General features: G+C 56.4%; 5 protein-coding genes across 5 annotated transcripts; 1 reads left to right on the plus strand and 4 right to left on the minus strand.

Annotated features, from left to right (window-relative positions):
* Positions 1-123: 123 nt before the first annotated feature.
* On the minus strand, positions 124-2242 carry EV422DRAFT_286638 (uncharacterized protein). Its single transcript, XM_053066003.1, has 2 exons — positions 1636-2242; positions 124-1575 (listed from the first exon to the last, which is right to left on the minus strand). The coding sequence occupies exons 1-2, from the start codon at positions 2043-2045 to the stop codon at positions 306-308; spliced, it is 1680 nt and encodes a 559-aa protein (XP_052921476.1). The 5' UTR covers positions 2046-2242; the 3' UTR covers positions 124-305.
* On the minus strand, positions 2058-4393 carry EV422DRAFT_608041 (arginine-tRNA-protein transferase). The gene is made up of 5 exons (XM_053073828.1): positions 3759-4393; positions 2970-3524; positions 2833-2903; positions 2555-2767; positions 2058-2479 (listed from the first exon to the last, which is right to left on the minus strand). Exons 1-5 carry the CDS (start codon positions 4066-4068, stop codon positions 2384-2386), a joined length of 1245 nt encoding a protein of 414 aa, XP_052921477.1. The 5' UTR covers positions 4069-4393; the 3' UTR covers positions 2058-2383.
* A 991-nt stretch (positions 4394-5384) lies between these two features.
* EV422DRAFT_571688 (uncharacterized protein) lies at positions 5385-7388 on the minus strand (the record flags this gene model as incomplete). The annotated part of the gene is made up of 1 exon (XM_053073022.1): positions 5385-7388. One exon carries the CDS (start codon positions 7386-7388, stop codon positions 5385-5387), a length of 2004 nt encoding a protein of 667 aa, XP_052921478.1.
* A 465-nt stretch (positions 7389-7853) lies between these two features.
* Positions 7854-9588, plus strand: EV422DRAFT_286324 (uncharacterized protein). Its single transcript, XM_053066000.1, has 7 exons — positions 7854-8202; positions 8285-8332; positions 8428-8553; positions 8634-8744; positions 8829-8990; positions 9070-9143; positions 9221-9588. Exons 1-7 carry the CDS (start codon positions 7975-7977, stop codon positions 9471-9473), a joined length of 1002 nt encoding a protein of 333 aa, XP_052921479.1. The 5' UTR covers positions 7854-7974; the 3' UTR covers positions 9474-9588.
* Positions 9589-9686: 98 nt separating this feature from the next.
* On the minus strand, positions 9687-11641 carry EV422DRAFT_501143 (aldehyde dehydrogenase; the record flags this gene model as incomplete). Its single annotated transcript, XM_053068175.1, has 6 exons — positions 9687-9892; positions 9964-10360; positions 10429-10824; positions 10915-11254; positions 11316-11414; positions 11496-11641. The coding sequence occupies 6 exons, from the start codon at positions 11639-11641 to the stop codon at positions 9687-9689; spliced, it is 1584 nt and encodes a 527-aa protein (XP_052921480.1).
* Between the last annotated feature and the right edge of the window lie 66 nt (positions 11642-11707).

Genomic DNA, 11707 nt, shown 5'->3' on the forward strand with positions numbered 1-11707 from the left:
CGGCAAGCGGGCGGGGCTAGCTGCATTCGCAAGCGATAGGTAGGGTAAAATGGACGGAGGTGAATGTGGTGCATTCATAGGTGGATTGGAACCAGAGGATTCCATTGGACTGGTAGGGCAGTCAGTACACGTTTTTCGAATCGATGTTATGGCGATCCATTCCTCCGAGGTATCTTCTACTACAACATACAGAATATACAAGCATTCACCCTCTCCCGTTACTTCCAAGAAAGTAAACCCTCCACTCCATGAATCTACAACTAAAACAAACGCACTACTTACAATCCCCCTCTTCATACAACCTCTCATCTACCCCCAACCAAAACACTCCCGCTGCTCCCACCAGCCCTCCCCACACCCTCCCGAACCTCCCTCACCCTGCCCCTCACCGCCGCCAGCACCGTCCACACCCCCACCCAACGCCGCGTTATGCGACTCACAGAATGCGAGGACTGAGTGAGGAGACGGATTGGGTGGGGTGTCGGTAGCGATATTGTTTGTAACGTCGCGGACGGGGTCGAAGAGAGGGACTGGAGTGCGAGGTGTTGGGTGTGTTGGATGAAGCTGAAGATGCCGAGGAGGATGAGGGACAGGGTGTATTCGGCGGTGAGGAGGGAGTCGTTGAGTGCTGTGAGGGTCGGGACGGTTAGGGAAGGCGATGTGGGGAAGGTAAATGCCGTGATGGTTGTGGTGGTGATGGGTGTGAAGGTGGTGGACGCCGGGGTATGTGTCATGACGGATGGTGTTTGTGGCATTTCGCTTTCTCCTTCCTGTTCGTGCTCCAATGTCGATGGTGATACCTCAACAGACGAGGCGAGTGACGACGCGGCACGGACAGCCCGTTCCACCATCGGCTCCACAACCGCCTCATAAGCACCCGGACCCGCTCTCAACACGGCCCCCAAAACCCTCCCCACCCTCTCAACCGCGTCCTCATCCACCTCGAAAGCCGGAAACGATAGGCGCGCCCAGAGTCTAGTCGCTTGCGTTATCAGAGCCCATAGGCATGCTGTGGCGATGGGCGTGAGTCGATTCGCGAGGGCAACGGTGATGGTGCCGCTGACCGTCCATGTCCGCAACAACACAGCCGACCAGACATGCGCTACCTGGAACCCGGCCTGCAACCCCCCAAACGCAGCGTTCCCCACCCGCAACATAAGCGGTCGCACCATCATCCCATACGCAGTCCGAGCGGTGTACATCGCCACAGGGCGGGTCAGCGTAACCAGCCTTAACCCCCTCCCGAAAACCCAGGTGCCGATCCATGCAGACATGCCCGCAACCCCCGCAACCTCACCCACAACGCCAGTCGCCACCCTCACCCCGCTCCTCGTCATTCCCCACACCGTCATCCCCACCTCCTTGCCCACAACCCGCACAACGCGGGCGGGGAGGGATACCCACACCGTCCACATCCCAGTCGTGATGATATATGAGGTGTTGGTGATGTGACGGAGTATCGCCGTGGCGTGCCCCGAATGAAACAAGGAGTAGAGATAGTGCAACGTGCCGAGGGTGCCGAGGGTGAGGCCGCGGGCGGTGAGGTACACCAGGATTGCGGGTGCCGTTACCAGTCTAGAAATGAAGAATAAGTCTTGTCCGTTTGAAAACTCTAGAAATCACCCACCAACTCACCTAACACCCCGCACCCCCCTCTCCCGCCCCTCCTCACTAACCTCAAACTCCTCATCCACATCATCCCTAACTGCGTCCCCCACCCCAACCAACACATCCCACAGCGCCCTCCCCACCCCGCACCCCGCGACCAACCCCAACATCAGCATATACGCCACCACGAGCAGGGGAATGAGGTATGTGTACTGCCATTGGGCAAATAAAAGTGACGTGGTTAGGATTAGGGTCGATGGGGCTGGATGAGAGGGGAATTCGAGGGGAGATGTGCGGGTGTTTTGAGGATTCGAAAGCGCGAGTTCATTGGATGCGGTGGTGGGTGGAGTGAAATAAGAGGCGACTGAAGCGGGGATATTCGCCGCCTTGCTGTCCTCGTACTCGTCGTCATTGGCGTAGAGTGTTTCCGTTTGCATTCCCTTTCTCTGTCGCCGACAAGGGGTGACGAAATGAGGCTAATGAAGCTGGTTTCAGTGCCAGAGGGCGGCTATGAGGGAGGACGATATGCGGCTTGCTTTACAGCTTCTAACTGCAGAGTATAGTCGGAGGAAGCTACACGTATCTGCAGTCGTTCAGCGGGGGTCTTATATACAGTACGAGGGAGGGTTTTGAGAAGGGAGCGAACGCCAAGAAAAAAGAGGCGCTGGAGGGGAATGACAAACGCGTCGGGGAGATGCACGTCTATTGCCCAAGAGAGACGAATCCCCTGCCCAAAGCTACGGCCTCCCATCCCCGCTACATCCAGTCCACACGGCTACGTAACAAGGATCATCCGCCCCATAAGCTCCCTCCCACACACCGCCCGCAACATCCTCGCATCCTCCCGGTTCTCCTCATACGCCTCCGTGTCCTATCAGCAAACGCATCAACATTTCCCTTCTCTCAACCCCAAACATATCATAACCAACCGCATTGGAGTACTCACCCCAAACTCAACCAGAACGCCGTCACTCAACGCCATCAGCCCCTCCACATCCGCGTCCGTTACAGACGCGAGTTGTGCCGCTTCAATGGCGCGCAGGCGTTCAATACCCGTACCTGCTGTATCTGCAGTCGCACTGTTTGGGGCGAGCGGTGCGATCTTCTCGGCCTCGAGGATGGGTAGGGCGGTGGAAAGGGGGGCGTAGGTGTAGGTTGCCTGACGGGAGAGAAGGAGTGAGTGATTGAAGGCACTGCGAGAGGAGGAGACGATGAGGGACTTACGGGACACAGAAGTTCTGAAGGCTTGTATTGCGCTTTATACCGCATCTTGGCGCACGAATGTATATAATAGCCTGCAAACGGAAGAACAGTTCAGATACACAGACAAAGGCGGTACGATAAGACCCATCCAAACATACCCATATAGTAATACCTTACCCCCTCCACCCTTTCCATAAACGCCCTCGTCATCGCAATCTCCCTCAACGCGCTATACGTCCCCAGACTCAAGAACCCATAATCCGGGTCATACATAAAATATACGCTCGACACACCCTGGGGTAGTATATCCAGCACGGCCACCGCAATCAGTGTGTTATCCCCCGTGTAGTATTTCTGGTGGAAGGAGCCGAACCCGGGAAACTCTGCGAAATTGGAAGAAGAGGAGGCGGAGGTGGGGGAGAGGTGCAGGGGAGGAGGGATGAAGGTCAAGGGGGTGTCGACGAGGAAGCGGCGGTACTTTTCGGGGGAAAGCTTGTGGGGCGGGTCCTTGTGGATGGCGATTTGGTATTTGGTGAAGAGGGCGTAGGTTGAGGGGTCATAGGCTGCGCGGACTAGCTCGGTTCGGAGGGGTGGATTGACGGTGGTCGGGGTGGTGGGACTCGTACTTGGGGGAGGGTGCTCGGCTTCTATGATGAGGTCGCGGATGTCGCGTGGGGTGGACACTTTTGCCCGTTTGGGTGGTTTTCGTTTCGCTGGTGGTGGTGGATTTTGTGGCCCGTCCGCTTTATCCAAGCCCAAGCTCCGCCCCGATCGTTCATCCACCGTGCTCTTCGCATCCGCATCCAAAGCCCCTCTATCTGGGGCAGCAGGCGGCTTCCTAGCAGGCTCCTGCTCCTGCTCCCTCGGCGGCGGCGGGCCTGCCTCCTCGCCCTCCCCGTCCCCGCCAGCATCCCCATCCGCACCCTCACCCTTCTTCCCCCTCCCACCCCCCCTCGCCACCCACCTCCTAACCTTCCCCACCACCCTCCTCTGCCCTTTCCCCACCTCTACCTCCGCAACGGGACACCTAATAGTAATCGCCGGACAACACGTCTCCGTGAGGCACGGCCTGTACAGATACTTCCCGCTGCGCCGCCACCCTCTGTCCATCAGTTGTTGGTAGTGGGACGGGTGGAGCTCGTAAGCCCAGAAGCCGATTGTGGAAGAGGTGTCGGCTGTGGAGGAGCAGTAGCCGCAGGGGGAGGCGGACGCGCCTGTTGGGGCGATCAGGGAGATGGGTGGACGAGTGTGTGGCATCGCGCTGAGGATGACGAGCAGCCACTCTGTCTTGGAGTTGGAGGCGGGTCGCTGGTCGCTGTGAGGTTCAAGAGGGATGCTTCAATCTTAATCCGGGGCCAGATCCCTGTGCGTCGAGGATGTGACCTCACCTCTAATTGACGCGGCCGTGTGCAAGATGCGTGAATTGGAAGAGAGCCACGACCTGTTGTCTACAGTTGCAACGTGGAGCTCCGTCCGTTATCCATTGCACTACGTACTGTGCCGTCTGTACAATATCTATAGGGAATGGATCCATATGGCACCCCCCCATAGCCCATATATATATATACTGTACCGTTCTAGCCAACCCCCTAATAAGACCCCCTTTGGCCTCTTTTTGACAGTTTTTGCATGCTGTCATTTTCACGTTCACCTCTGACTTTGGAGATTTTCCTTTTGCCTTTCCCCTGGAAAAAACATGGTACTGTCGATCAGCAAATCAAGTCGGAAGACGTGCACATATGTATGAATCCGCTCCTCTACGCCATGCATCAACCAATGACCGGACCGCACTCTCCAGAGGCTTCTCGAAGAGGCTTGCCGTCTTCACCGAGCGGACGAACATCCATCTGGTATTTTTCCCTTCTTACGTATGGGAAAAGAAAGCAACGCGAAATGATGTACTAACTTGAAGCCCCTAGATCATGCATCGTTCCTCAGGAAGCCGATCCACGTTCTGACGACGGTGTGGAACAAGTATAAGTTGGTGTCCGGCGCGGGTGGTCCGGCGCAGGAGATGGTGTCCGGCGCACGTATATCTCAAATGTCTGTTCTCTTAGCAGGACGCACGTCTCATTCTTGAAACAACAGACATCCTGGATCACCTCTACGGCATCGTAAAGTGGTGCAACCATTCCGTTGACCATGTCGGCAAGACGTGCACGAACCGGCGGCCGGTGCGGATTTCTCGACCATCTCTCTAGTACCAGCGCATGGGCAATGTCCGTTCTGTGAGAGCACTATGCCAACATGTGAATGCCGCTGGCCCATTGGATATCAAAAGCCGTCAGGATCCTCAGTTTGCGATCTTCGCACACCCTTCCACTTACTAGCACATCCTCACCTCAAGTCAACCGGAGAACTAAGAACGATGTTGCATATGATATTTGGGTTGATTTAATTGCGAAGATTAGGGTCTACTATCTATCTATCTCCAGTATCTACCCAGCAGCAGCAGGTTGGCGATAAGCCGTAGAAAGGAACACCCGCGGCCTGCAAGCCGTTGGTAAGGTATATATTGTACAAGATGTGATGGGGTTGGGTCAATCTGCGAGTGCGTACGCCTGTTGCGAATCTCATATCTTGATCTTCCGCAGTCCGCCTTTAGCAATACACGCCACGTAAACATAGCCCGGTTCCTCCGTGACCGCGATGTCGGCTACGCCCCACTCACATCCTGTGTTATACTTTGCCTTCAAGCCCTCCCCATAGAAGCTATAAATATGAAGATCTGGACTGCTGGCCGAGGCGGTGTACAACTCTCCCCCGTTGATGGAGAGGGTAGTAACGCCTATGCTGATATAATCCCTGACGACGGTACGCCACTCGCGAGTGTTGAATTCGGCAGCGAAGACACCAGTATCGTTCCTAACGAGCACTTTCCCATCTTTGTGATTGCCTGGGTGCCGTGCAAACCCGAGACCATCAACAACCGCAAACCCGAGACCATCAACAACCGGGAATCCCGGGATCGTGACGTTAGAGAAGGCCGAGATCGGAATGAGGCTGCTGCTGTTTCGATAAAGAGTTTGGGGAACAATCGGCGGAATCTCGTACTGTACGAACTGCTGGGAATATAGCAGGCTCAGGCGGGTGCCCGACGCGTCCATCACGACTTGCTGTGGATTATTCCCGTGCTCAGGGTTCGCGTCCGGTTTGTAAAGTTCGAGAGTAAAGAGCAGCTTGTCCTCCTTCGTGTCGTAGACGAGTACGTTGTATTTATCACGACCGTCGAAGAGATGGGAATCGGTAGTTTCTCTAATCAGGAACAGGCGGTGGTTTACCCCGTCAACACCGATGATTTTGGCAGGAAACGGGAGAGGGACGGGTTTGATCGGATAAGGTGCCGGTATCATTAGCGGTGGTGCTACGTCTCCACTATCGGTGTTGCGGTGGGTGCCGTCCACTGTGAAGTAGCTAAGGGTGGATATGGCGTCGACGACTCGCGTGGCATAGATGCGTTCAAAATTGTCGGTGTCGGGGTAAGGAGCAATGGATACGACTCGGTACTCCTCGTATAGGGACGTATCCTCCCATCCACCATCGAGCCAAACGGTCGGGCCGTCAAGACTCGGAATAAGCCTCCCCATAGACTGCACGTTCCCCAGGGCCCACAGGGTAGGCGGCACGGTATTGTTGGCCGAGGACCCGGTCCGCAAGAGTTGCGTCCATGCCGTGTTCGGGTTCTCTTCAAACACACGGACGACGGTGCCCGGGACCGGCGGGCGGAATTTGAGGTAAAGCAAGACCCCCGCCACAATACCGGCGATCAACAGCGCCCCGACACTCAGATATATCTTCCTTTTCTTGGTCAGCGGCGGGATGGTGATTGACTTGAGCGGCCGCGCCCGATAAGCGGGTGGCGGATCGATATGTCGCACCTCCTCCGCAGCCTCGAGATCTCCATTGCGTCCACCCAGAGTCTGCATCTCGATGCTCCCGTCCGCATTCTGAACCGCAGCTGCACCAGCCCGGCGCGGACGGGGCTCATAGGGCTGCACAATCAGTACGTGCACCCTTCCATCGAGATCGCGTTTACAAAACTGCGGTAGAGCGTCATGCAGCGTTGCGGTAGGCCGCATTCGCACCGCTGACGCAAACAACTGCATTAGGTGCGACTCTTCATCTTCCTGTTCAACCTCAGTGGCGCTGTCCGGGCCGTGCTCTGAGTCCGCTAACCGTGGATCACGGGCCATTAAGTTTTCGGCGCGTACATCGTAGAACCTCAGCACGTCCGGATGCACTCTACTCGTAGACGACCTAGATGACGAGCTGGAGTGTCGACTGAGGCTCCGTGTGCTGCTCTGGTCATTGTTCTGCGTCTCGGTCTCTGCAGCGGTTGGTGGGAAGAGGTCGTGGTCGTCTGCGGCGAGCTGGGCCAAGTCAGCGACCGTGGTGCTTGTCGGTGGAAGCACGAAGGTGGTGACGGCGCCTGGTCTGCCGAGGACAGCAACGAGGAATGGTTGTGGGATCTCTGCAGGTATGATACTGGTGGAGGCCGGTCCCATACTGGTGGAGGACGAGGGACCGGCCGATGATGCCCCGCTGGGGCGGTGAGGCTCCGTCAGGTTTCCGAGCATGGTTATAAGATCCGGTATTGCAGTGGCAGTGGGTGTTTCCGTAACGAAACTTCGGCGGTGGTTCTATTCGTCCAGCGAAGGAGGTGCCGACCGTGTGCAGTCAGTAGAGCGCCGGATCGAACTGTTCCCTTGTCCTTGTGCCCTTCTGCCAAAGTAACACTTTCAACCCCAGGCGTAGTTGGACGCGATTCTTTCTGCATATGGTACCGGAGGGAATGCTGCCCACAGCTCCTGGGCTCCGCCATTGCGCCTATATATACTGTCCAGGGACGTCGGGCACTGGACGACCTATGGCGGAGACACCGGCCTGGCAACAAATGGACAAGCTACTACCTGACCGCACATTTTACGGTTTTTGCGTTGTATGCAAATATCTTTGTGCGGTCGGTTGTTCCTCTGGTTGTTCCTATTGCAGAATTTGGGGTCGTAAAGAGGCCGCACTGTCAAATTGCTGTCAGCTGCAATTACGGCAGCAATTCCCGACATGTCCGATGTGGAATTTGAGGTCTGGGAAGATCTAACATAGACTCCAGTCATAGATCTAACATAGACTCCCTTTTCCTCCCCACCACGCCCAACTCCCGCAATGCCCCCCCTAGCAACCCCCGAAACACATGCCCTGCACTCGACAGCCGCCGACATCCTCACCCACCTATCCCGCTCGCAACCCGCCGGCGTGCCCCACCGCATCGGAAACTGGAACGAGGAGGCCGTGCTGTACCATGAGCGCATGACTGAGTTCGTAAAGAAGTATCAGAGTGGCGAGGCGGAGGTTGCGAGGTTGAGGCGACGGGTTGGCGGGGCGAGGCGGGAGGTGAGAGATGGGAATGTTGGTTGTGGCTTTGGATGGGCAACTTTGCTGACACTCTGAGTTTGCGATTTCTTGTCTATGATAGCAAATACTCTCACAAACCCACAGCTACAACGCCCCCCTCATGCTTCAGGTAAGCCCAACCCTCCCTTTGCCACCGACCCCCGAAATCGTCGTCTAACCCCACCACCACCACCACCACCACCACCACCACCACCTCACCCACAGAACCTCTCAACAAAAACCGTCCTCTCCGTCGACGTCCCCGAGCAACCCACCGACACCTACACACTAACAACCGCGCGGGAAACCATGCCCGTCGTGCGGTGTTGTTGGACGTTTGTGTTGTGTGATGTACGTTCATCTCCTCATCCGAGGTCGTGCTGGAGGTTCACAAGAGCTGATGACTGCCTTTTTTTGTGTGGGGGATGCAGGATAACGGCAACCCAATAGAAGACCGACACGAATACGCTCATGCACATGGTTCGAGTATCCGCTACGGCGATAAAGTGTGCATCCTCGTCGAGGGTTTAGGTGACGAGCCCGTAAGTGCCTCTAAAATTCACAGGTCGCATGATTCCCAACTTCCGCACCGATTTCTAAACTTGGGTGATATTTTTGTCCCGTAGATGTACTTGAAATCCGCCCAAACCCACCTCTCAACCAACATCTCCAAGTACTCGAAACAGCAGGCCGTGTGCGTCGCAGCGGGGCGGGACTATACCGCGGTGTGGCAGTTGGAGCATTTTGAGCTTGGGGAGCGGCCGGAGCGGGAGGGGACGGGGATTGATGTGAGTACCGAGCGTGAGCGTTTTCGTCATGAGGGGGGGAAGTGAGACTGTATGAAGTGACGGCTGAGAATGAATGCAGGCCCGCCACCCGGTCCTGATCCGCCATTGTCTAACGGGGCAGTGTCTTGCTTCGGATGGGGCTTATGTCGTCAGGTAACTTCCCCCCCTCCCTCCGCTCCACTCCCATTTTCCAACCCAACAAACTCTAAACCAAGCTTATTGTTGCATAGAAACGACTTTGGCCTCGAATACGAAACCACCTGCCACACCTACCGGCACAACGGAACACGCGCCGAACTACCTCAGAACGCGTGGTTCGTGCGGACGGCCGAGAGCGTGCCTGTTGAGGGGTTGCAGTATTTCCGCAATCAGGGGAGTCAACAAGGGGGTAGTCAGAATGGTCAAGGGAGGCAGGGGCAGGGACACCTTGGTGGGAGCGGACGGTATGCGTATGCTGGTGGGCGGGATAAGATATGGATTTGAGGGTCACGTTGTGGTGGGGGTTTATGTGATGCATTGAGGCGGTGGGGGCTGTACATTCGTGGACAACTGTATTAGGTGTGCAAATTGAGCCCGATATGATTTTGTGTGTATGGCATGTTACGGTGGCTTCAGAGTAGCCAGGCCGTGGTGGACGTTCTCCTCTCGTTTCTTTGTCGTAGTTTGACGACTGGGGTATATCCCATCCTCCACTCTTCACACACGCATCCTCATGATCACAGATTTCGTCTCTATAAGACCGTCAAACCCCATGAAATCAGTTTTGAAAAAATATCGCCGGGCGGCAAGTGGGATATGGGACACACAAAACTCACGTGTATACTCCCTAATAGCAGCCTCGCCCAACTCCCGTCCAATCCCGCTCTGTTTGTATCCTCCAAAGGGCATTTGGGGTGGTGTCACTAATCCACAAAAAAAAACAATCATAAGTTCACCCTACCCCAACCCCAATAAGACAACCCCCTCAACTTACGATTATAACAATTAACCCAAACAACCCCGGCCTGCACCCCCCTCGCCATCCTCGTCGCCCTGTCCAGATCCGTTGTATGCACCGCCGCTGCCAACCCATACTCCGTCCCATTCGCCATCCCCAACACCTCCTCCTCCGTTTCAAACCTGACAAGACACGCCACGGGCCCAAAGATCTCCTGCGTGTATATCTGCATTTCCGGGGTCACGTTGGTGAAGAGGGTCGGTTGGATGAAGTAGCCGCGTGTGCCGAGGCGCGTGCCGCCGTATGCTAGGGTGGCGCCATGAGTTTGTCCGAGGGAGATGAAGGAGGTTATGGAGGAGAGCTGGAGGGAGTCGATGACGGGGCCGTGGGTTGTTGTGGGGTCCGTGGGGGGGCCTACTACTGTTTGCGAGAGCTGGGGAGCGGGGTGGGGAGTGAGCAATAGATATATCCCGAGTATCACAGTCTCTCTCTCACACCCACCTTCTCCACAAACCGCCTCGTAAACTCCTCATAAACCCCGCTCTGGACAAAAATCCTACTCCCCGCACAACAATTCTGCCCAACATTATCATAAACCCCTCCAAAGCACGCAGCAACCGCACCATCCAGATCCGCGTCGTCAAACACGATATTCGGGCTCTTGCCGCCCAATTCCAGGGTGACCTTTTTCAAATTGGAGTCGGCGGCCATCTTCATGATCTTGCGGCCGACGGCGGTGGAGCCTGTGAAGGCGATTTTGCGGATGCGCGGGTGCAGGGCGATGTGGGAGCCGGTGGAGGCGCCGCCGGAGAGGATGTTGACGACGCCGGGGGGGATGGAGGCGAGGGGGAGGAGAGAGCAGAGTTTGAGGGCTGATAGTGGCGTTTTTTCGGAGGTCTGTTGAGGAAAGAGTTCATAAGTGAGGTGCGCCACATCCGGGATTCATCCGCCATTACTTCCCCACTAGGTCTCACTCCCGGAACCCACCTTCAACACAACAGTATTCCCACACGCCAACGCCGGCGCCACCTTCCACGCCAACATCGGCAACGGATAATTCCACGGTATGATCTGCCCCACAACCCCTACAGGCTCCACGCGCGTATACGCATGCAAAGCAGGATCATAATCCAGCACCTGCCCGCCAATCTTATCCGCCCACCCGGCATAGTACCGAAACACATCCGCGACGCCGCGCACGTCGTCGATGGCGTCGCGGAGCGGTTTGCCGTTGTCGAGGGATTCGAGCGCAGCGAGAGAGTCGGTGTGCTTGTCGATGAGGTCGCTGAGCGTCCAGAGAAGTTTGCCGCGGGTGGCGGCGGGGAGCCTGTGTGTGCGCGTTAGTTGGATTTAAGATGTGACGACGTGATGTTTTCTCGACCACGTACATTTGCCAACCCTTCAACGCCTCCTCGGCCGCGTCCACAGCCCTATCCACATCCTCTTTATCAGCTTCCGCTACCTCCGCTATCGGTTCCCCCGTGGACCTAAAAGCCCCCGCAAATATTTAGCACACTTCAGACGCGTCCCACCGACACCCCTCCGGTGCAGCACCCCCTTACTCTTACGGGTCTACAGTAGCGAACGTCTTCCCACTCAAAGAAGGGACAAACTCGTTGTTGATGAAGAGACCGGTGGGGAGGGTGAGGTCTTTGCCTGTGTGGGTTTTGACGGAGGTTGAGAGTGACGATGAGGAGCGGGTGTGGGTTGACATTGTGATCTGCGGGCGGGAGAGTGGGGAGAGAGCGGTGGTCGGGGGGCGGCGCGGATGGTAGGTATG

This window comes from Fimicolochytrium jonesii (genome assembly GCF_025526975.1).
Source record: "Fimicolochytrium jonesii strain JEL569 chromosome Unknown EV422scaffold_36, whole genome shotgun sequence".
Lineage (NCBI taxonomy): Eukaryota > Fungi > Chytridiomycota > Chytridiomycetes > Spizellomycetales > Powellomycetaceae > Fimicolochytrium > Fimicolochytrium jonesii.